The sequence below is a fragment of the Camellia sinensis genome, chromosome 13, assembly GCF_055761805.1.
Source record: "Camellia sinensis isolate YWXY chromosome 13, ASM5576180v1, whole genome shotgun sequence".
NCBI lineage: Eukaryota > Viridiplantae > Streptophyta > Magnoliopsida > Ericales > Theaceae > Camellia > Camellia sinensis.
In genome coordinates, this window is record NC_138973.1 from 31,873,985 (window position 1) to 31,899,247 (window position 25,263).

Sequence of the window (25,263 nt, forward strand, 5' to 3'; positions counted from 1 at the left end):
AAAGTGCTCCAAACTCCAAGATCCACGGATCAAAACGAAGCCCTCGACGATCAACACACTTTTTACAAAGGCCAAAGGATGGGGAGACACTCTAACTAGATCAAACCCTAGAGAGAAGGGAGATCCTAGAGAGAGAAGCTCTCAAAAGTGTTTTTAGAAAGTAAGAGAGAGAGAGAGAGAATGTAAAAAGTGATTTCAAAATGCCCAGCTGCCAACTGATATACGACATTCCCGCTCGAGCGGAGAATAGAACGCTCGAGCGTCAAGCACAAAAATCTGGACACGCTCGAGCGCAAGAAGGCCCGCTCGAGCTCCAAGACACAAGAATAAAATGCATCCGCTTGAGCGCGAAAACCAGTCCGCTCAAGCGTAGATTTCCCCCTCCCAGAACTTTCACAGACAAAGTATTACCCGCTCGAGTGCCAACATACCCGCTCGAGCGCGACCCGCTCGAGGAAAGAAACCCACTCGAGCGTGAAAAACACACCTGCAGAAGTTTTGCAGAGGCACGAAATACTGGGAGTGTGTAAACCCCGTTCGAGCGCAGAAAGACCCGCTCGAGCAGACAACCAAAAAGCAAACTCCGCTCGAGCACAGAATGACTTGCTCGAGCGTAACACCAAAACTCTAGGCAACAACACTTGAGACTAAAACTCAACCTACATGTTCGAAATACTCCCAACACATCCCAAAACTCAAACATATGGAATTAAAGGATGACAACAAGATATACAACAACCAACTCCATGGAACCAAGTCCGGATTACTGTACAACAAGGGGTAAAACCCGGAATCGCTATGGTGACGAAGATGAACTAAAATGACGATGAACAGTGAAAACGGGGTCAGAGATATTTGTGAGGAAGGAATAGGAAAGATTTTTGCAGAAGATAATGAAACTCTAATGTCGATGGTGAAGATGATATTGAAACCCTAATTCTACTGTTCTCTTGCTCGTGAAGATGGTTGGATGTTTGGAATGGAATTCAGTCGTCGGAATCCAGTTTAGTTTCTGTGTTGATTTGTGAAAGGTATTTTGGTCCATGAAATAATTAAAAATGTGCACCATATAGTTGAGGGACCTGATGCATCACCCCTTTTTTTGGTGTCCTTTATCCTCTAAATTACTATTATTAGAGACCTTAAAAAAATTTCCCTTTTTTTTAACCTACATTTTTAGAACCACTTAAATTTTTAAGTGATAGTATTTATAGTTGAGTAATGATACATAGTTCTAATTTAAGAGCTCTAAATAGAGCTCTAGTGAGGTGGAAGAAAGAGAGAGTAGAGAGAGAGAAAAGTGTGGGTCCCACCTTCACTTGGGTACTTCCACATCATTAGAGTTGTATTAAAGCTCTCAAACATTATTGAAAAATTAATTAAGCATATTTGATAACTATAAACATCAATGATTCATCCCTCTAATTTGGGAGCTCTAATTGAGCACTAATGAGGTGGAAATTCAAAAAAAAAAAAAAAAAAAACTAAGGCCAAAACATCACATTAATGAGTGGGGCCCACCCCCTAAAGCTCCTTTAGAGCTCATAGTTTAGAGCTCCCAAACATTTTTGTATTTTTAGATAGGGACAAACACCAATTATGAAGGCTAAAAAATTGTTATTCAAAAACATACAACAACAACAACAAAAATAAAAAATAAAATAAAATAAAAATCTTTCAATTACCTAAACGTTTAGGGGAAAAAATCTGCTCATAAGGCCAATTAAAAAAAAAAGTAAATAAAAAAATTAATTCATTTAGCAAAGGCCATAATATTATTTTCAATATTGAATAGATCTACCTATGAATAAGATATAAAACCCCATCCCAAAAAAAAAAAAATGAAATCCATATGCATGTACGTAATACAAATGGGGAGATGTAAACCCTTGTCACGGAGCGCAATCATGGATCATATTTTGATAATTTGAATTATTTATTTTATCAATCTTATACATAAATTATTTATAAGAAATTCAATTACAATGGATATATGATTTTATTAAACTTGTCTTTAAAAACGTAAAAAGTCTATTTTTAAAATTATATCTATTTTTATTTTTTTGAAGACAGAGATAACGAAATAGGGTTGTTTTGGTAAGATGGTTAAAAATTGGTTTTTTCAATTTTTTTTGGCTTTTTTCTGAAAAATATGTAAAAGTTGTGAGAGATGATGTAACCCAAAATTGGTTAAAAGCTGAAAGATGGCTTTTAACCATTTTCCCAAAATAGCCCATAATATGGCTCTAATTATCAAATCAATCTAATTTTCTTTTAATGAATGATTTATGCATATGATCCAATAAAATGAATGGTTCAAATCGTTAAAACGGACCCTATAATGAATCCCATGGGTCCAGCAAGACTAAAGACAATCCTATCCATGGGCTTGGTTAGAATTAACTTTATAAGTAATTTTTTAAGTTTACGAAAAAATATATAAAAAAGTAAAAATAGAGTAATTGAATAATTTGTAGCAATTTTTTTGACTAAAATCTAACTTTCCAAAAATGTTACACTTCTAGTGTCCGTTTGGTTTGGGTTTGAAATCAATTTTGAAAGATAAGTTTTTAATATTTAAAAATTAATTGGTTGTATATTTTAAAAATAGTTTTGTAATTAGAGTTTTGCAGTTTGGGATGATTTGTAATTTTTTATAGTTAAATAGATATGTGTGAGAGAAAAAATAATTGATTGATACGTAAGATGTGAAAGAATGAGAGAGGATAAAGAAAAAAAAATGATTGATTGATATGTAGAAGTGAGAGAAGGAGAGAGAAGATAGAAAAAAATAATTCACAGCAATTTTGAAAAAAATTGTAAAACAAACAAATTTTAGATTTTAAACTCTCAAAATTTGATTTGAAGACTAAACCAAACAAGTAATTTTTTTATTTTACTTTTTATTTGTAACATAATTTGGCATATGCATAACCATTATTAACAGGGGTAATTATATGTTATAGGGACCTATGCATCCCACAAGTGTTTGTATCGATTAAAAGTTTCACAAATATTAGTAATGTTCTTTTAAATTTGTCACTAAAAATTGACAATTAGTGATAATTTTTTGTGATGAATTTTTTAATTGTTGCTAAAAACTAACAATTAGTGACATATTTTTTGAAAGCCGTTAAAAACTTTAAAAAATATGACTTTACGATAACAATTAAAACTGAGTAAGACTTTTTAATACACTAAAATGTAAAAAAGACTTATTGATGCACCCATCTTCCTAATATGACTTTTTAGTCAATTTTCCATATTACAATAGATGTAAAATGAGTCTCACTAATTTTTCACCTACACTTTTAATTTTATTATTTTACTACTACTATTATTATTATCAATAGTGATTCAGAGCTCTAAACAAGCAGCTCTAAACAGCTAGCAGCCAGCAAGGGAATTTGAAAACCATTTGTATATATAGTGCGTGTGTTTCACACACTGTGTAAAAAAAATAAAATAAAAAATAGAACAATCGGCACATCTTCCCGCTCAAATGTAAAACAGTTATATCTAGATTGATGTTCCAATTTCAAGCTCTATTCCAGCTCTAGATCTCTCTCCTCTACCGTTCGGCTTCTTCTCCCTCCTCCACCGTCCAATGTCTTCTGTCTCCTTCAGCGATCGACATCTTCGCTTTTCCTCCCTCTCCGTCTACTCTCTCTCGCTCTTTGGCATTTGTAGATATGTCCTTCGCCATCCCTCTCCTCTACTGTCCGATGTCTTCCCCCTCCTCCACTGTCCAGCGTCTTCGTCCGACTTGGACTTCCATGTTCCTCCAGGTCAGTTTCTCTCCCCTCTATTTTTTGTCCTTCTTTCTCTCTCTCTCTCTCTCTCTCTCTCTATACTTATATATATATATATAATAGGATTTTGAGAATGATGCTAATTAAGCTCTGGTTAATCGATTTGCTCAGCAGTGTTTCAATTGTTACGATTAATTATGTTGAAACTTATTCTGTTTTTTGTTTGGAAATTGTAATCAAATTGTATTATGTTTTTAGAAAAATGGTTTATTGTGTATAAATTATGAAACTTGTTTACCTGAACCTGAGTAGTTCGATTTATTTACTGAAAGAGACAAAAAAAAATTGCTTTTTACTCCAAAAAGAAAAACAGAAAAAGAATGATACAACCTAGATGGTGAATGAATTAAACTAAAATATGAATATTTAGGCTTGTTTTGTAGATGAAGAAACAGAGATATCATATGGACTGTAATTGGTTGATGAATATTGAACTATAATTTGGACTGTAGTTTGGACTAGATTTGCATTGTAGCTGATATCTTTTTCAAAACAAAAAAAAAAAAATGATATAACCTACATGGTGAATAAATATTTAGACTGTAATATTCATGAATATTTTGATATTTAGATGATGATGAATGTTACAAACTATAGTTTGCAGTTGTAATATTGATGAATATTTTGATATGTAGACTGTAATTGAATTTAAATCATTTGATTTCAGTTTCAATTTTGAATGAACAGAAATGGAGATTGATTTAAATAGTGATGAGAATCCTTTATTAAAAGAAAGTGAAGAAGTTGAGGAACCTAAGAGGGGTATGTGTTTTAGCTCAAAGCAAGAAGTATACACATTTTATGCCAAATATGCTAAACATGTTGGATTTTCTATAGCTTATAGAACATAAGTTTTTGGCAATGATGGGGAATTAAGATACTTTGGGATTGAATGTTCTCGATCAGGGAAGAGAACCAAAAAATTAGAAATAAACCCTCTAAAGCCATCTTTGTCCACAAAAATTGGTTGCAAAGCAAGGGTACGAGCGAGCCTACAAAAGGATTGGAGATTTATGTTAACCACGGTTAACCATGAGAGCATAATCATGACTTGATTCCCACCGACTCAAGTCATTTTGCAATGAATAAGAAAATTCGTACTCCTGTGAAGAGAATATTAGAAATTAATGATCAAGCAGGGATTGGGGTGTCTAAGAATTATCACTCAATGGTTGTTGAAGCTGGGGGTTATGAGTAATTAACATTTGATGAGCGAGATGCAAGGAATTACATTAACAGAGCTAGAAGATTAAGGCTTAGAGAAGGAGATTTCGATGCACTTTAAAAATGCTTTTTGAGGATGCAAGCACAAAATTCAAGTTTCTATTATATGATTGATGTTGACACTGACTTTCGCATTAGAAACTTGTTTTGGGCGTATGCAATGAGTCGGGTGGTTTATGAAGAATTTGGAGATGTTGTTTCCTTTGACAAAACTTATCTCACTAACAAATATGGTATGCCATTTGCTCCGTTTGTAGGAGTTAACCACCATGGACAATTGATTTTTCTTGGTTGTGGGTTGTTATCTGGTGAAGCCACTGATACATTTGTTTGGCTATTCAAATCATGGTTAAATTGCATGTCAGATCATCCTCCAAAAGCTATAATAATTGATCAGTGCAAAGCTATGCAAAATGCTATAGAAATTGTCTTTCTAAATACTCGACATTGATGGTGTTTATGGCCTATAATAAAGAAAATTTCGGAGAAATTGAAAGGATATTTCCAATATGAATCCATGAAGTTGGCTTTGTAAAATGCAGTGCATGACACTTTCACAAAAGATGAATTTACAACCAAATGGAATGAGATGATTGTAGAATTCAATCTTTATGAGAATAAGTGGTTGGGGGTATTATATGATGAACGACATTGATGGGTTCCTGTCTATGTCAAAGACATTTTTTGGGCTGGCATGTCAACTACACAACGAAGTGAGAGCATGAATGCCTTTTTTGATGGATATATGTAGCTCGACTTTACGTGCTCCTTTCGGAAGACGATTAGCCCTACAATTTGGACTCTGGCAGTTATGAATCTAATCTCACAAGTGCAATGTGAAATAGATAAACACCAAAGAGTCCAAACCTAGCAAATTTTTTGGAAAATCGATTTTGAATCAAAAATGCCAAAAATAGACTGCTTTGCCAGATACAGAGTCGCCACCTAAATATTTTTGGAAAATCTAAGAAACCCATGACTCGTGCCAAAGGCCATGTGTCCATCATCACCAAGATTGTCTCAGCTCAGGAACGTAGGTACGAGAGAGGAAGGTCATGAATTGAGCACCCCAAAGATCGACATCTACTAATCATGATGTGTATCTTATTTACATAATATGCTCTTGTTCCGGTTATTAGACTAACTTACTATGTGATGCACACACAAATATAGACTAATTTTCAAAAATTGGAACATTTGATTCATGTTTGTTTGAAAATATGTTTCAAATATGTACCACTTGAAAAAGTAATTGCATATGCACATTCCTCAAATTATTCCAATTCAAGCAATTAGCCTTCATCCACAGGCATTCAAGCAATTTATCAATTAAGCACTTAGCCTCATGGTGAACATGCTTTGATATGGCAACACTAATATGCAATGCAATATGCCAAAGCAAGTAAAAGCTCACCTAGTACTCCAAGCCAAAAAGATGATAAAGTTAGAATAATGCATGATCCTAACTATGCAATATGACTAATGCAACACATGCAATATGCAATTACTAAGGTCGGCTACTTAACATGGTATATGAATCAATTTGATAGCATGCGGTCTAAGCACATATTCAAAGAAGCATTTAAACTAACAATGCATTATTGGAATAATGAACCGAACTCAATGCATGCAATACAAGTGGATGCAAGGCATAAGAGATGCTAAACAAAACATGATGCCCTAAACTAACCATCATAAGCAGTTAAATAAAAGGGAGAAAGACGTGGGGTTGAAAGACATACACATTATTACAATTGCTTGCCCTTGCGTAGGAGGGTCCGAATGAACTAACTAGCTAAACTAATTAACTAGCTAATTAACTAACTATTACAAATCCAAATGAAATAAATTAACTAAACTAGCGAATTAATTATTACAACAACAAATTAAATAACAAGTCTAGCTAACTAATTATTTACAAGACAAAATTAAATAGCTATAACTAATTAATTACGATACTTTACAAACTTTAAAGAAACAACTAAACTAAGTAATTAAACTAAACAGCCCCGGGAAGCGAGGAGTGCTCATACATGCGCGTAGATTTCCACCCGAAAAAGCCACTGTTCTGCTGCCAGGAAGCCTCTATTGCACAGTTAGAACACTTGCATTGTTTTTCATCTCAAAAGCAGCTTTGTTCTGTTTCAAACGGGCACTGCTCAATTTGACAAAAGTGACCAGCAGGCCAGAAGTGGTGGACTGCAGGCCAGAAGTGGTGGCCTGCAAGCCACAAAATCCTAGTTCATCCTCTTGAAGAGGAGAACACTTTCCAAGCAACAAATCAACACTTACACACCCTCAAGAGCTCAAAGTAGGCTCAAAAATACCTCAGCTCAAAGATCACAAGGTTTGGTTTAAAGTGTATAGGCAAAATCTTGCAAAAGCTTGAGAATTTGCAAGAGAGAGAGAGAGAAAATTTTGCTCCAAAATTTTCAACCCTCAAAAATAGAAGGGGAGGTCTCCTATATATAGAAAAGTATCAAACTCCCTCAAAAATAGTACTATATACACATGTAAGCAAGTGCATACATCTGCGACAACAGTTGGCACAGCTGGCAAAAATATCTGCCAAAACACACTTGTGGTCAGCAGCCAAGATCAGTGGCCGACAGCCAACAGTGGTGGCCGGCAGATCCCAAGGTTTTTTAGGCTTGAAGAACTATGGTTGTGGTCCAAAACAAGGCAAGAGGTGTGTAGGGTTTGAAGGCTCAAAGTTGTGGCATTCTACTGAGGACTCCGAGCACTTGACGAGCATATACAACTTCATCATCAGGTGCGCAATCAGTCACGTCCAAGTCGTAAGGGCGATCAAAAATAGGGTGTCTACAATATGTCAACCCAAAGACTGCATTAAAGCAATTTGTTTAACAATATGACAATGCCTTGAGAAGTAAGGTAGAGAAAGAGAAGAAAGCTGACTTTAAGTCTCGACACAAAGTGTTTGATTACCTAACTATGTATGGTTTTGAGAAGTAATATCAGAATGCCTACACCAATGCAAAATTCAAAGAAGTGTAAGCAGAGTTGAAGAGACTAGTTTGTTGTCAGTCGTTTCTTGTGAAAGAGGAGGGTTCAATTTGTACATATTTTGTCAAGGAAGCTATGGTAGTTTTGGGGAAGATGAAGCATGTGGACTTTGCTATCTATTATAATTCGACTGAATTTGATGTTCAATGTATGTGTCGGTTGTTTCAATTTAGGGGCATCATGTGTGCTTACTCACTCGTTGTGCTCATTGCAAGATGCATAAATGAGGTTCCAAATAAATACATTCTATCACAATGGAGAAAAGATTTGGATAGAGGGTACACATGCATCAAAACCACATACACTGGCTTTGGGAATGATTTCAATGCAAAGGTCTATGATAAGATGAATAGAAAACTGATTGCCATTGTACAAGTTGCTGGAAACTCTGAAGGAAAAATCAAACTTATCGACCGTGGGTTGGATGAAATCAAGGAAAGAGTGATGAATGATAATGAGGGTGGTAGAAGTAATGTAGCACCTTCTACTAGTAATGTACAACCTATTACTAGTAATGTACCATCATCCCTGATTAGCAGCATTAATAGAAAAGCAATCGGTAATACGAAGTTGCTTAGTCCTTTGGTTGCTCGCCGAAGAGGTCGTCCAGTTACCAAACGAAAGGTCACCAAAGTAGATCAAATAGTCAATCGGTTGAAGACAACCAAAACAAAACATAACAAATCAAAGGTAAATTGTTTGGTATTCACACATATCCATCCGTTTTGCTATCATTTCTCTCTATTCGACTTATATTTAATTGTAAGCATGTCATAAATTTGAATCATTCATTAATCTTGATTAATATAAGGTACTAAGGTGCTTGGAGCTCAAGCTCAATCTCAACCTCAACCTAGTGCACGTAGAGAGCTTTATCCTTATATAGTTGGCATGCAAAATAGTATGTATATGCCGATACACGTACATAATATGAATTTACATGATCAATTTATTTTATTCTTCAATAATGTTTATTAAACTGTTATTTACATATTATTTTTATTGAATAGGGATAGATGGTAAATGCTATTAGAGTCACATCTCTCACCCACCAGATTATATTAGTGGCACACCGGGAAGTATGGACATTATGATAAGACAAAGTTTCATGACTGCTCTAACTCAAAGTTAGAGAGTCGGCACATGTATTACCCCATCGGACTCTGTTGGAGGCACACCGAAATTATTGACATTATGAGAAGTCAACAATCCATGAGTGCTACGCATCAAATTTATGGAGCCGTACTGTCTTCTTTTATTGACTTGAATGTACAAATGGACCGAAATGACTCTCGTTTTCGTTAGTTGGAAACTTGTAATTTTAATGCATTTATGTGATTGAACTTGGTGTTTATTTTGTTTTGGATTATTTACTTTATGTTTTTTTTGGATAATTTGGTTCATTTTGGATAATGTAGCATCTCTCTTAGTATGGATAATTTAGTTTGTGTTTAGGACTATGGTTGATTTGGTACGGATATCATCTATCTTGGTTTATTGATATGATTTTAGGTTGTGTTCGGGACTATGGTTGTGTTTAGGACTATGATATTAGGTTGGTTTATTGATATGATTTTTGTGTTGTGTTCAGGACTATGGTTGTGTTTAGGACTATGATTTTAGGTTGGTTTATTGATATGATTTTTGTGTTGTGTTCAGGACTATAATTTTAGGTTGGTTTATTGATATGATTTTTTGTTGTGTTAATGAAGTCCTGCAATTGTTTAGAAAATGGGTGCTTTTAACATCAATAGGGCAGCATTTTGTGATCATCAACTTCTACAGTTTTGTTTACTAAAATTTAATCTTTCAAGTTCAATGTTGAACCTTCTACAGTTTTGTATGCATTTTGCTTAGTTTTCAGATGTACAGTTACAATAGTTGCTCTAAATAACAACATTCTTACAAAACAGTGAGTCACATTTGTTGCTTTAGAAAGTTGACATGCATAAACAAAGAGCAATACATTACTTCTACTTCTACTTCTCACTTGTATATATATTATTACATCTTCATAACTGATACAACACCAATTACAAGCAAGATGAAGAACCCATAGATACGACACCAACTTCAATTTATGTTTGTTTCCAATTTAAGCATCTTCACGCTCTGAAATTGAAGTTGTTCACTTTGAAATCGAAGTTGTTCGCTCATAAATCGTAGCTAGTCAGTGACAGTTGGCATATTTTCCATTTGCATTTCTCCTTCACCTCTACATTGTGAATTTGTAGGCAAGAACCATCCAATAAAACTGCATCAATCATGACAACAATAAAATAATTTGTTTTTGTTTCGTTGTGTCTCATAAATTCAAATTATTGCTTTTTTATGACATTTAGGACAATTTTTGTTGCAATATGTTAATTGATCTGAGATACTGCCGTTAACCCTTGAAGTTGACATTTGCAAAAATATAAAGCCAAATTGTAATAATTTACACAATCTACCCAGTCACCCAGTTAAAGTTATGCACAAGCCAACAAAGAAAAGTAAGCACCACAACATAACATGATCAAGCATTTGTGTTTCAAAAGAAGAAAAAATCTGTCAAGTACTTATCAACTTGTCAAAAAACAGGGGCATATATTCTCAAAAAAAAAAACAAAAAACAAAAAACAAACCAGTGTACAAGTCTCCCCTATCAATTAGTTAACCAATTTTCTTACTTCTATGAATTTGCAACAAAATATAAGTTACATACTTATACAATTCCTGTAAAACCAGTTATAGTAGCAACAATCCAAGTTAATTTACTTACAACAATTGATTTTTTTCTTTTGTAATATTAAAAAAATGATAGGGCTTCAAAACAATAGAGCACCAAACTTCATGTAACTAGCAGTATTGTTTTAATTTGTTCAAATGTGAATTGGGGTTGATTGAACAAAGTAGATTGTCAAGCATATTAATTAAGTAAGATTGATTGAAGCAAAATCATGGTTTATCAATAGTTTTGCTTTGAGAAAAAATGAATAAACCCAAACGAAATAGCAACAAATGATCTTTATCCTGTGCTCCAAACTAAAAAGAATAAATAACCCAGGTAAAACGCTCTTTATATATACACAAACACTACATTAGAAGCCCTAAATCTATTTGTAAGTCATATATACACAGAAACATACATACAAGCCCTAAATCAATTTGTAAATTATATATACACAGATAGTATATTACAATGCCTAAATCAATTTGTAAGTTATATTGTTATATATATACAAATACATACATACAAGCCCTAAATCAATTTGTCATTTATATACCTCTAGGTTGGAGTCATTGGTTTGGGTTGCTCGTCGAAATAAAGACTCGGTCGGCAACAGAAGATAGAGACTCGATCGGCTTGGTTGGAGAAAGAGTCGAGAGAACACAAAGAGTCCTCCACCGTTCGGCAGGACTGAGGAGAAGCGAGAAGCGAGAGAGTCAATCATCGGTAGTGAGGATAGAGGGAGACAAAGAGGAGTTGATCGTTGGCGGGGTTGAAATAGACCTGTGCTCGTCGAGGACTGAGAGGTCAAGGACACAGAGAGAGAGAGAGAGAGAGAGAGAGACAGAGAGAGAGATAGAATACTCCGAAAATAATTTTGAAATTTGAAATCAAGAATGAGAAAGAGAGAGAAAAGGGCGAGTTAGCAAAAGCTGTTGCCATGTCATTAGAGGAGATCTAGAGCAAGGGCGAGTTAGAAAAAGTTGTTGCCACGTCATTAAAGGAGCTCTGCTCCGAAACATTTATTGGAACCTATGTATCCCACAAGTGTTTGTATAGATTAAAAGTCTCACAAATATTAGCAACGTTCCTTTAAATTTGTTCATAAAAATTAACAATTAGTAATGTTTTTTTGTAATAAATTTTTTAATTGCTGCTAAAAACTAACAATTAGTGACATTTTTTTTTAAAGCCGTTAAAAACATTAAAAAATAAGACTTTAGGATAACAATTAAAACTGAGTAAGACTTTTTAATACATTGATGCAACCATTTACCTAATATGACTTTTCAGTCAATTTCCCTTATTACGATAGATGTAAAATGAGTCTGACTAATTTTCCACCTACCCATTTTCCAAATATGACTTTTCAGTCAATTTCCCTTATTACAATAGATGTAAAATGAGTCTCACTAATTTTCCACTTTTCCACCAAAAATGTTTGAAACCTCTAAATGAGGAGCTCTAGAGGTGGGCCCCACCTTATGATTTGATATTTTAGCTTGTGATGTCGCATTTTTTTTATTCATTTTTATTTTTTTTAGGTATTACCACTAGAGTTAGCATTAGAGCTCCAACTCTAGTGCTCTCTATCATCACTAAATTTTCCACTTACACTTTTAATTTTATTATTTTACTACTATTATTATTATCATAGTATTTTTTTTTTTTAATGACGCAACTAGGCATATAAAAGGAACACTTTCGCCGCTGGTGTTGGGAAGTACACAGAAGAGAAAGAGAGAGAGAGAGAGAGAGAGAGAGAGAGAGAGTCGTAGATAATCGATGGCCGAGAATGAACATTCCCTCTAAACAGAAAATCTTACGGATGATGATATGATCTGTGACTTTCCTCACGATTTCAAATCATATGTGAAAAACCACCAACTGCTCTGCTAGCGCGAAGACTATAACATTGGCTGGGTTTCTTTGACTCCGCCTCCCTTCTCCGGTTAGTTTCTCTCTCATCTCATATTACTTACTGGTTGGCTTTCACTCCAATTATTCTTTATTTAACCAGTGTCTTATTGAAACACTTACTATTAATTTTCTTTTTCTGTTTTTATTAAAAAATTTAATTTAGGGGTGGTTTGAGATGTTCTAAATAAGTGCATTTTTTACTTTATTTTTTAAAAAAAAAGTATGTAAAAAAGTAGAGAAAGTGAGTAGAAAAGTAGAGAAAAGATGTTGCTTGATGTGACCCAAATAAGTATATGTATGCCCAAAAAAATACACTTTTTTAGTGCATTCCAAACACCTAATTAATTTTGGTTAGTTTTATCTCTGAGAAAATCCCAACTCCGGTTATCAGTGTTAAAATATAGGGAAAATATCAAATAATAGGTGACACAAAACAAAATCGTAATATATAGCATTTCTAACCTGTGCTTAAGTAGTAGTAGGTAAGTTAACAATTTTTTTTATATATTTAGATTTATGCCTCATTTGCAATTAGGCTATTTTAGAAATTTTTTGGCTTTTTACGACAAAATGTGCAAAAAAATAGAGAAAGTGATGTCATAATTTATAGTGACTTTTTAACTTTTTAGATAAAACTGAAGGTTGCCAAACGAGACCTTAAATTAGATTTAGTAGATTCCACTTTCTTTTCTTATTTCCTACCTTATTCTTACTTTGCCTTTTTTTTTTTTTTTTTTTTTTGCTTGGAAGTTTGCAAAATCATACAGAGATAATCGATGAAACCCCGATTGCTCCTCCTATTCCCAAGTTTATGGAGAATATAAAATCCTACTTTAAATGTATGAAATATATCTGGCCGGCTACACAATTTCTTATACAGTTTTGGAAAGTCATAGAAATTGGGGGCAGTCGTTTACTTACAACTCGACACCAACCTTTTGGTTTTAACAGGAAGATCGATGAAGGACTTTGATTGTATAGATTGATATCTTTGGATTATGAATTTGATGTGGATGGAGTGAGTGACGAACATCTTGGCCTCCTTGGCCGTGTGTTCCGCCATCAACAGCTGGAGTCTACTTCAAATGTGAAGTATTACTCCTACAAAGAGGATCCACGGCGCGATCGTGCTATCAGTTGCAATATGGAAATTGTTTTGTAGCTCACAACTCGTTGCCCTAAATGGCTCGATTTTCAGAAACAACGTCGTTTCGATTTTTTTTTTCTTTCTTTCTTTCTTTCTTTCCCTTCCACTTCTCATTTCTCTCTCAAAGGTTGAACCAAACCCAAAAAAACTGAGAGAAAGAGAGAAATAGAGGAGGAAGAGAGGAAGAGGGGGAGGAGAAGGAAGAGGAAGAGAGGATGCCGGAGATGACTTCGCCGACCAAATGGAAAGCCGCGATCTGGCTATTTCGGAGACGGAGAAGGAGAATTGGTTTGATTTTTCTTTAAAAAATCACATCTCAGATTAGCTCCCAAAAAAAATGTTGCTGTTTTTGGTTTTGTTTTTGCTCAAATTGCTACTGTTTTGGTGTTGTGTTGATGCTGTTTTGGTGCTGAAATTGGGGCAGTTTTTGTGCTGAAATTGGGGCTAAAATTAGTGCTGTTTTGGTGCTGAAATTGGGCTTTTTCTGTGCTGAAATTAGGACTGTTTTTTCACTGAATTTAGGTTGTTCTTCTTCTTTTTCTTCTTCTTCTTCTTCTTTTTTTGCTGAATTTGCTGCTGGAATTGGTTTTGATTTTGGTTTTGGGTTTTGATTTTGGTTTTGGTTTTCATAGAATAGATTTTGGGGCTGTTTGATTTTTTTGGGCTCTTCTTCTTCTTCTTCTTCTTCTTCTTCTTCTTCTTCTTCTTCTAATTTTTCAGATTGCCCAAGGGAAAGGAAGAAGAGGAAGCAGAAAGGGGGGGAAAAAACCAATTGGTTTTCGTTTTAGATTTTTATTTTGCTTTTGAGTTTTGATTTTTGATTTTTTTTTTCTCAGAGTAGATTTTGGGGCTGTTTTATTTTTGGGGGTTCTTCTTCTTCTTCTTCTTCTTCTTCTTCTTCTTTTTCTTCTTCCTCTAATTTTTGAGATTGCTGACGAAAAGGAAGAAGAGGAAGCAGAGAGGGAGGGGGAGGGGGAAAAGAGGTCAAAACAACGTCGTTTCCAGCAATCGAGCCATTCGGGGAAATCAGTTTTTCGAGCTACCCAACAGCTCCGGTTGCAATATTAAGCATTCCGTGGCTGTACCATTGTTTGAACCTTCTAGGCGGTGCTGTATTGGTGTACTTGAGATTGTGTCAACAGCTGAAATAATATTTGGAACTTGTAGGAGTTTCCTTTATGGGTTTGTCCCCTAACTCCCTAATCGGAATAATTTGTCCCATTTTTACGTTCTCTTCTTTACTTTTGTTTATTTATTTTTTTTTTATGCCCATCCCATGATTGTTAATTTTAATTTTCAATGATGGTTTCTTTTTCTTTTTCTTATTATTTTTTGTTGATGGAGCTCAAATTATTTTACTAGCTGGTTCCATTTTACTGGCCAATCTTTTTAATGGTTTCTTAATCTTACCTTTTCATTAATTTCATTGTGTAAATCATTTAACATGGAGTTCGACAATTTTGAAATTTGAAATCGAGAGAGAGAGAGAGAGAGAGAGAATACTCCGAAAATAATTTTGAAATTTGAAATCAAGAATGAGAAAGAGAGAGAAAAGGGCGAGTTAGCAAAAGTTATTGCCACGTCATTAGGACTTGTGCATCCCACAAGTGTTTGAATAGATTAATAGTCTCACAAATATTAGTAACGTTCTTTTAAATTTGTTACTAAAAATTAACGATTAGTGATATTTTTTTGTAATAAATTTTTTAATTGTTGCTAAAAACTAACAATTAGTGACATTTTTTTTGAAAGCCGCTAAAAACATTAAAAAAATAAGACTTTATGATAACAATTAAAACTGAGTAAGACTTTTTAATACATTGATGCAACCATTTACCTAATATGACTTTTCAGCCAATTTCCCTTGTTACAATAGATGTAAAATGAGTCTGACTAATTTTCCACCTACCCATTTTCCTAATATGACTTTTCAGTCAATTTCCCTTACTACAATAGATATAAAACGAGTCTCACTAATTTTCTACTTTTCCACCAAAAATGTTTGAGACCTCTAAATGAGGAGCTCTAGAGGTGGGTCATGTCTTATGATTTGATATTTTAGCTTGTGATGTCGCATTTTTTTTATTTTTTTTACGTATTACCATTAGAGTTGGCATTAGAGCTCCAACTCTAGTGCTCTCTATCATCACTCAATTTTCCACTTACACTTTTAATTTTATTATTTTACTACTATTATTATTATCATAGTATATTTAATTTTTTAATGAGGCAACTAGGCATATAAAAGGAACACTTTCGCCACTGGTGTTGGGAAGTACACAGAAGAGAGAGAGAGACAGAGAGAGAGAGAGTCATAGATAATCGATGGCTGAGAATGAACATTCCCTCTAGACAGAAAATCTTACGGATGATGATATAATCCATGACTTTCCTCACGATTTCAAATCATATGTGAAGAACCACAAACTGCTCTGCTAGCGCGGAGACTATAACTTTGGATGGGTTTCTTTGACTCCGTCTCCCTTCTCCGGTTAGTTTCTCTCTCTTCTCATATTACTTACTGGTTGGCTTTCACTCCAATTATTCTCTATTTAACCAATGCCTTATTGAAACACTTACTATTAATTTTATTTTTCTTTTTCTTTTTTTATTAAAAAATTTAATTTAGGGGTGGTTTGAAATGTTCTAAATAAGTGCACTTCTTGACTTTTATTTTTTTTTTAAATATGTAAAAAAGTAGAGAAAGTGAGTAGAAAAGTAGAGAAGAGATATTGATTGATGTGACTCAAATAAGTATATGTATGCCCAAAAAAATACACTTTTTTAGTGCATTCCAAACACCTAATTAATTTTGGTTAGTTTTATCTCTAAGAAAATCCAACTCCGGTTGTCAGGGTTAAAATATAGGGAAAATATCAAATAATAGGTGACACAAAACAAAAATGGTAATATATAGCATTTCTAACATGTGCTTAAGTAGTAGTAGGTAAGTTAACAATTTTTTTATATATTTAGATTTATGCCTCATTTGGAAATAGGCTATTTTAGAAATTTTTTGGCTTTTTACGACAAAATGTGCAAAAAAATAGAGAGAGTGATATAATAATTTATAGTAACTTTTTAACTTTTTAGAAAAAAACTAAAGGTTGCCAAACGAGACCTTAAATTAGATTTAGTAGATTCCACTTTCTTTTCTTATTTCTTACCTTATTCTTACTTTGCATTTTTTTTTTTTTTTTTTTTGCTTGGAAATTTGCAAAATCATGCAGAGATAATCGATGGAACCCCGATTGCTCCTCCTATTCCCGAGTTTATAGAGAATATAAAATCCTACTTTAAATGTATGATATATATCTGGCCGGCTACACAATTTCTTATACAGTTTTGGAAAGTCATAGAAATTGGGGGCAATCGTTTACTTACAACTCGACACCAACCTTTTGGTTTTAACAGGAAGATCGATGAAAGACTTTGATTCTATAGATTGATATCTTTGGATTATGAATTTGATGTGGATGGAGTGAGTGACGAACATCTTGGCCTCCTTGGCCGTGTGTTCCGCCATCAACAGCTGGAGCCTACTCCAAATGTGAAGTATTACTCCTGCAAAGAGAATCCACGGCGCGGTCGTGCTATCAGTTGCAATATGGAAATTGTTTTGTAGCTCGCAACTCGTTGCCCTAGATGGCTCGATTTTCAGAAACAGCGTGGTTTTGATTTTTTTTTTTTTTTTCTTTCTTTCCCTTCCACTTCTCATTTCTCTCTCAAAGGTTGAACCAAACCCAAACAAACAGAGAAAAAGAGAGAAATAGAGGAGGAAGAGAGGAAGAGGGGGAGGAAAAGGAAGCGGAAGAGAGGATGCCGGAGATAACTTCGCCGACCAAATGGAAAGCCGCTCCAAAAAAAAAATGTTGCTATTTTGGTTTTGTTTTTGCTCAAATTGCTACTGTTTTGGTGTTGTTTTGATGCTGTTTTGGTGCTGAAATTGGTGCTTTTTGGTGCTGAAATTAGGGCAGTTTTTGTGCTCAAATTGGGGCAGAAAATAGTGCTGTTTTGGTGCTAAAACTAGGCTGTTTCTGTGCTGAAATTAGGGCTGTTTTTTTTTGCTGAAATTAGGCTGTTTTTGTTCTTCTTCTTCTTCTTCTTCTTTGTTTTTTTTTTTTTTTTTTTTTTTTTTTTTTTTTTTTGCTGAATTTGCTGGTGAAATTGGTTTTTATTTTAGATTTTGATTTTTTTTTCTTAGATTAGATTTTGGGGCTGGTTGATTTTTTTGGGCTCTTCTTCTCCTTCCTCTTCTTCTTCTGCCCAGGGGGAAGGAAGAAGAGGAAGCAGAGAGGGGGCGAAAAAAAAATCCAATTGGTTTTGATTTTAGATTTTTATTTTGATTTTGAGTTTTGATTTTGATTTTTTTTTTCTCAGATTAGATTTTGGGCCTATTTTATTTTTTTGGGTTCTTCTTCTTCTTCTTCTTCTTCTTCTTCTTCCTCTAATTTTCCTAATTTTTCTAATTTCATAACAAATAAGTCCTTTTATTAATAAATCATCAAGTTAATTAACAGTTTTTAATAATGTTAAAATTTTATTTCAATTAATAATTCAGAGAATTTTATTATTATATAGGTAAACAGTTAGAAATTTCACTTTTTCAATTAATTCTGTTAAGTAAAAAATTCTGACAGTGAGGTATTTGTAATTTTCCAAACCACAGAGGGCAATTCATATTTTAAGCAAACCTCAGGGGGTGTATTTGTAATTTACCCTTATCATTAATGAAAGGAAAATTGATGTAATTATAACAAAAATTTAAGAATTACTATTTTATTTTTTCACCTCTCAAGGGAGGTGAGTAGAATTTACCTAATTGTTTATAGTAGCCCCATTTACTAGGCAATACAGATTTCCACCAAAGTGTTGGACCAATTGAAATACTCCATGCCAGGGTAAGGTGCACCTGTCCAAAACAACGAAGCTGATTTTGGACAATTGTACAACACTTTGGTGCAATCTAAGTTGGTCGTTTTAATAGCCTCAACTGTGCTGATTTTTTCATGTACTATATACAATGTTTTGGTATTATTATTTAGGATAAATTACAAATACACCCCTTAAGATTTGTTTAAAATACGAATTGTCCCATATGGTTTAGAAAATTACAAATGCCTCCCTATCAAAACTTTTTATTTAATAGAATTAATTGAAAAAGTAAAATTTCTAACTGTTCACCTATACAATATTAAAATTGTCTGAATTATTAATTAAAGTAAAATTTTAACATTATTTAAAACTGTTAATTAACTTGATATTTTATTAATAAAAAGACTTATTTGTTATAAAATTAGAAACCTTAAGGGGCATAATGTAATTTCTAGAACCACGGGGGGTAATTTATAATTTAAGTAAACCTCACAGGGTGTGTTTGTAATTTACCCTATTATTATTTATAAATCAACTTATTTATTTAAAAAAAGGTTGACTAATAATCTTTGATTGTAATTTTAAATTATAACTTGTTTGATTTATTCAGTTTATTTGACCCCTCCCCCAAAAAAAAAATTAAAATTTATAGTTCTTTTTAACTGAAATCCCTTAATAACTCTGGCTAAAAGAATCTTATTTCTTTTGTCTTAATTACTAGAAAGAAAAAAAAAAGTTATGTGACAGTTTATTTAATCAAACAGATTCAAATTTTTTTCCACAAATTATCAAAAGTTGTGACAAATAAATTTATAATTTTGTTTAAATTTATTTTTTTTAGCTAATAATGTAAAAGGCTATAGTCATAAAAGTTGACTTATAAGTGAAAATATTTTATTCTTGCAAATATCTTTCAGTTTAAATCTATCAAGATTCTTCAATTATATCATTTTAGTTCTCTGTAGTTTTTCGGTTTGACAACTTCAAAATGTACACATTTATGTGATGAGAAAGTTAGTGGCAAACTGTAATTGAAATGTCAAATCTTGTATTGTTTTGTTCATTAGATATTGTAAGGACTCTGGGCTAACAAATATGTATTCATCGAATATTATCAGGAGAAGTATGAAACTCTCGAAGAAATCCAGAAGATGCTAGAAGTGGTGTATAGCATTCATTGTCTACCTTGGGCTCAGACTTGGGCCTCGTGTAGGCTTTGCAATGCTGTGTTAAGAAAAAATAGAGAGGGCCATATGGGTGATTTTTTAGATGCATGTGCTTTACAACACCAACGAAAAGGGCAAGGGGTTGTTGGGAGAGCAGTTTCATCCCAAAATTTGGTCTTTTGCAAATATGTTACTGTAACGCCCTCAAAATAAACCCATTATATATATAACACCAACATGCATTACTTAAAGAAAACAATTTATTCATCAGAGTGTTACTAAATAAACATTACATGAACATCAAAATAAATGCCCTATGGGCTTACATCTTTCCAAGCTAACACTTGGATACAAAATAAGAGTTCTAACTCAAATACAAACAAAGCCCTAGGCTTGATTATTTATCAAATAAAAACAAACAACTAAAAATGGTCTTCAAAATCCAAATCCTTCCAAGCTAAATCCTGGGAGGTAGCTTATCACCTGGACCTAAAAATGATGTTCCCATAAAGGGTGAGCCACAGCCCAGTAGAAATATACTAAACCACATATAAGCAATGAATAAAGCAATAGCATTCAACAGATGGTTAACCAGGATAATCAATTACTTCATTTTACAGCCTCATGACACTATTGTCTAAGATACATTTTACTTTCCAACTTTATCAACATGGCTCAGAACCTGGCCAAACTTACAACAGTGAATTATATGTATCATATTCACATTCTTCCAATATCAACAAACCAATGAGACTCAAGCTCAAATCAAAACACTTCATACTTCCAGATTGATACACATTTTAGTGCTGTATCAATAAAACACTTCTATATAAATAAGCACACATAAAAGTGATGCTAATGGAGTCCATCCCCTATCTCCTCCCAAACAAAATCCGGTTTAGAGGTCCATCCCCTATCTTCCCCTAAACCGTGGAGTACATCCCCTATCTCCTCCCACACAAAACAATGTATGTAAACACATAACATATAACACACAATCAATACACATAATATCTGTATTAATTCAGCAGTCAAAATGAATGACTCAACCAATGTGATTAGTTTCAGTTATCCCTAATCCACATGCAGTGTCTACAACAAGTACGACTATCCTTCACCGATAGCCCAAAACAGTTATTTCTAGACTGAAAATAACTATGCCAACAATTCAATAGACAAATGATCAGATTATCCAACTACGCCATTTAATCAATGAGTTCCCCAATTCCATGAATTTAACCATCTTTTCCCAATTCCATGAATTAATTATGCAAATTAATTTAATAATACAACTAGGGTTTTTCCCAAAATTTACCAAAGTATCCCCAACATATCAAAATACCAAAACTTAGAACAAAACCTATAAAATGGAGTAGGAAATCCCTACCTCGAAGAAAACAACCCAAATGGAGAAGACAGAGATGATACCCAAATACCAAAGTGCTCCAAATCGCCAACTAATCAGATTAAATGGAAGCCCTTGACTCACTCTATCTTTTTGATGAAGGATCTAGGGTAGAAACACTCCCTAAGTGGATCAAATCTAAGAGAGAAGGTGAGTAGGGAGAGAGAGAAGTCGGACCTAGGGTTTAGAATCAAAAGAAGATGAAAAAGACTGATCAAAACCCGCTGCTGCGTATATAAACTGGACAGGCTCGCTCGAGCGAAGACTTTGTCGCTCGAGCGACCAGACATAGAAAAGCTACGCTCGAGCCAAGGAAACCTTGCTCGAGCCAACAACCCAAAAGCTCGCTCGAGCGAAGAACTCAAACCCTCAGGTCTGCAACCAGACACACGCTCGAGCGAAGAAACTATCGCTCGAGCGAAGAACGAACTAACTCGCTCGAGCGAAGAAAAGCTCGCTCGAGCCAAGAATGCAAAGCTACAGGTCCAAATCAGACGCACACTCTCGCTCGAGCTACCAAACCACGGCTCGAGCGAATAACCAAACAACAACATCTCGCTCGAGCGACCAACTCCTCGCTCAAGCGAAGATCCAAAATTCTGGACAGCAACACTTGGTTTCTAAACCCAACTAACCTGAAACAAACCTGCCCAACACATCCTATAACTCCAAATGAGAAGATAAGGGACAACAACAACAATTATAAAAAGACAGAATCTACGGAGCTTAAGTCCGGATACAATAATCAAATGGGAAAAGACCGGGGTCGCTATAACTACTCAATTTAGCATAACTGAGTTCCCTTTAGCACACTACGCACGCAAATTTGGAGTTACAGGTTCTTTTGCAATTTGCTTGCGGAGTAGATATATTGAAGACAATGTTTACGTGCTAGAATTCTTTTTGCCCCCAAACTACACTGAAGGTGGGGATCCGAGGATTGCTTTGGTTCCATTATTGACAACAATAAAGCAGCATTGTAAGAGTTTTAAGGTCGCTTCTAGAGAAGAACAAAGAGAAAGTTATCTATTGAAGTTCTTGATTTTTCAGAGGACAGTAAACTTTATTCTTATCAAATACCCCCAACTGCAAGATCTCCAAACAGGATGGAGAATGGAGAAGAGATGGTGTTTCTAAATTTATCCGATCAACAATTACCAGAAGTGGAGAATATAAAATCATACAGAGATAATCGATGGAACCCCGATTGCTCCTCTTATTCCTGAGTTTATGGAGAATATAAAATCCTACTTTCAATGTATGATATATATCTGGCCGGCTACACAATTTCTTATACAATTTTGGAAAGTCATAGAAATTGGGGGCAATCGTTTACTTACAACTCGACACCAACCTTTTGGTTTTAACAGGAAGATCGATGAAGGACTTTGTTTGTATAGATTGATATCTTTGGATTATGAATTTGATGTGGATGGAGTGAGTGAGGAACATCTTGGCCTCCTTGGCCATGTGTTTCGCCATCAACAGCTAGAGTCTACTCCAAATGTGAAGTATTACTCCTGCAAAGAGTATCCACGGCGCGATCGTGCTATCAGTTGCAATATGGAAAATGTTTTGTAGCTCAAAACACGTTACCCTGAATGGCTCGATTTTCGGAAATGACGTCGTTTTGATACTTTTTTTTTTTCTTCTTTCTTTCTTTCCCTTCCACTTCTCATTTCTCTCTCAAAGGTTGAACCAAACCCAAACAAACAGAGAGAAAGAGAGAAATAGAGAAGGAGGAAGAGAGGAAGAGGGAGAGGAGAAGGAAAAGGAAGAGAGGATGTCGGAGATGACTTAGCCGACCGAATGGAAAGCCGCAATCTGGCCATATCGGAGACGAAGAAGGAGAATTGGTTTGATTTTTCTTTAAAAAATCACATCTCAGATTAGCTCCAAAAAAAAAAATTTGTTGTTGTTTTGGTTTTGTTTTTGCTCAAATTGCTCCTGTTTGGGTGTTGTTTTGATGCTGTTTTGGTACTGAAATTGGGGCTGAAATTAGTGCTATTTTTTTGCTGAAATTGGGCTGTTTTCGTGCTGAAATTTGGGTTATTTTTTTGCTGAAATTAAGTTGTTTTTTCTTCTTCTTCTTCTTCTTCTTCTTCTTCTTCTTTTGGCTGAATTTGCTGCGGAAATTGGTTTTGATTTTGGTTTTGTCTTTTGATTTTGATTTTTTTTTTCTTAGATTAGAGTTTTGGGCTGTTTGATTTTTTTTGGGCTCTTCTTCTTCTTCTTCTTCTTCTTCTTCTTCTTCTTCTTCTTCTAATTTTTCAGATTGCCCAAGGGGAAGGAAGAAAAGGAAGCAGAGAGGGGGGGAAAAAAACCAATTGGTTTTGATTTTAGATTTTTATTTTTATTTTGAGTTTTGATTTTGATTTTTTTTTTCTCAAATTAGATTTTGGGGCTGTTTTATTTTTTGGGGTTCTTCTTCTTCTTCTTCCCCTAATTTTTCAGATTGCCCAAGGAAAGGAAGAAGAGGAAGTAGAGAGGGGGGGAGGGGGAAAAGAGGTCAAAACAACGTCGTTTCCAACAATCGAGCCATTCGGGGAAATCAGTTTTTCGAGCTACCCAGCAGCTCCGGTTGCAATATTAAGCATTCTGTGGCTGTACCATTGTTTGAACCTTCTAGGCGGTGCAATATTGGTGTACTTGAGATTGTGTTAACAGCTGAAATAATATTTGGAACTTGTAGGAGTTTCCTTTATAGGTTTGTCCCCTAACTCCCTAATTGGAATAATTAGTCCCATTTTTACGTTCTCTTCTTTACTTTTGTTTATTTATTTATTTATTTATTTTTTTTTTTGTGCCTATCCCATGATTGTTAATTTTAATTTTCAATGATGGTTTCTTTTTCTTTTTCTTTTTTTTATTATTTTTTGTTGATGGAGCTCAAATTATTTTACTAGCTGGTTCCATTTTACTGGCCAATCTTTTTAATGGTTTCTTAATCTTACCTTTTCATTAATTTCATTGTGTAAATCATTTAACATGGAGTTCGACAATTTTGAAATTTGAAACCAAGAGAGAGAGAGAGAGGGAGAGAGAGAATACTCCAAAAATAATTTTGAAATTTGAAATCAAGAATGAGAAAGAGAGAGAGAAAAGGGCGAGTTAGCAAAAGTTGTTGCCACGTCATTAGGACTTGTGCATCCCACAAGTGTTTGTATAGATTAATAGTCTCACAAATATTAGTAACGTTCTTTTAAATTTGTTACTAAAAATTAACAATTAGTGTTATTTTTTTGTAATAAATTTTTTAATTGTTGCTAAAAACTAACAATTAGTGACATTTTTTTTGAAAGCCGTTAAAAACATTAAATAAATAAGACTTTACGATAACAACTAAAACTGAGTAAGACTTTTTAATACATTGATGCAACCATTTACCTAATATGACTTTTCAGCCAATTTCCCTTGTTACAATAGATGTAAAATGAGTCTAACTAATTTTCCACCTACCCATTTTCCTAATATGACTTTTCAGTCAATTTCCCTTATTACAATAGATGTAAAATGAGTCTCACTAATTTTCCACTTTGAGACCTCTAAACGAGGAGCTCTAGAGGTGGGTCCTATCTTATGATTTGATATTTTAGCTTGTGATGTCGCATTTTTTTTATTTTTTTTACATATTACCATTAGAGTTGGCATTAGAGCTCCAACTCTAGTGCTCTCTATCATCACTAAATTTTCCACTTACACTATTAATTTTATTATTTTACTACTATTATTATTATCATGGTATATTTTATTTTTTTTAATGACGCAACTAGGCATATAAAAGGAACACTTTCGCCGCTGGTGTTGGGAAGTACACAGAAGAGAGAGAGAGAGAGAGAGAGAGAGAGAGAGCCGTAGATAATCGATGGCCGAGAATGAACATTCCCTCTAGACAGAAAATCTTACGGATGATGATATGATCCGTGACTTTCCTCACGATTTCAAATCATATGTGAAGAACCACCAACTGCTCTGCT

The 25,263-nt window shown here is 34.1% G+C and overlaps 1 protein-coding gene and 1 long non-coding RNA gene across 2 annotated transcripts; one reads left to right on the forward strand and one right to left on the reverse strand.

The window, feature by feature from the left end:
* The first annotated feature begins 8,138 nt into the window (after positions 1 to 8,138).
* Positions 8,139 to 9,672, forward strand: LOC145805281 (protein FAR1-RELATED SEQUENCE 6-like). The gene is made up of 2 exons (XM_082900393.1): positions 8,139 to 8,753; positions 9,655 to 9,672. The coding sequence occupies exons 1-2, from the start codon at positions 8,139 to 8,141 to the stop codon at positions 9,670 to 9,672; spliced, it is 633 nt and encodes a 210-aa protein (XP_082756519.1).
* A 272-nt stretch (positions 9,673 to 9,944) lies between these two features.
* On the reverse strand, positions 9,945 to 11,747 carry LOC145806566 (uncharacterized). The gene is made up of 2 exons (XR_014349892.1): positions 11,330 to 11,747; positions 9,945 to 10,317 (listed from the first exon to the last, which is right to left on the reverse strand). It is a non-coding gene; the product is annotated as an uncharacterized LOC145806566 (long non-coding RNA).
* Positions 11,748 to 25,263: the final 13,516 nt, after the last annotated feature.

What these genes read in the sequence shown, in the direction of transcription:
- LOC145805281 (XM_082900393.1), top strand. Translation starts at nt 8,139, where the DNA reads ATGGTAGTTTTGGGGAAGATGAAGCATGTGGACTTTGCTATCTATTAT.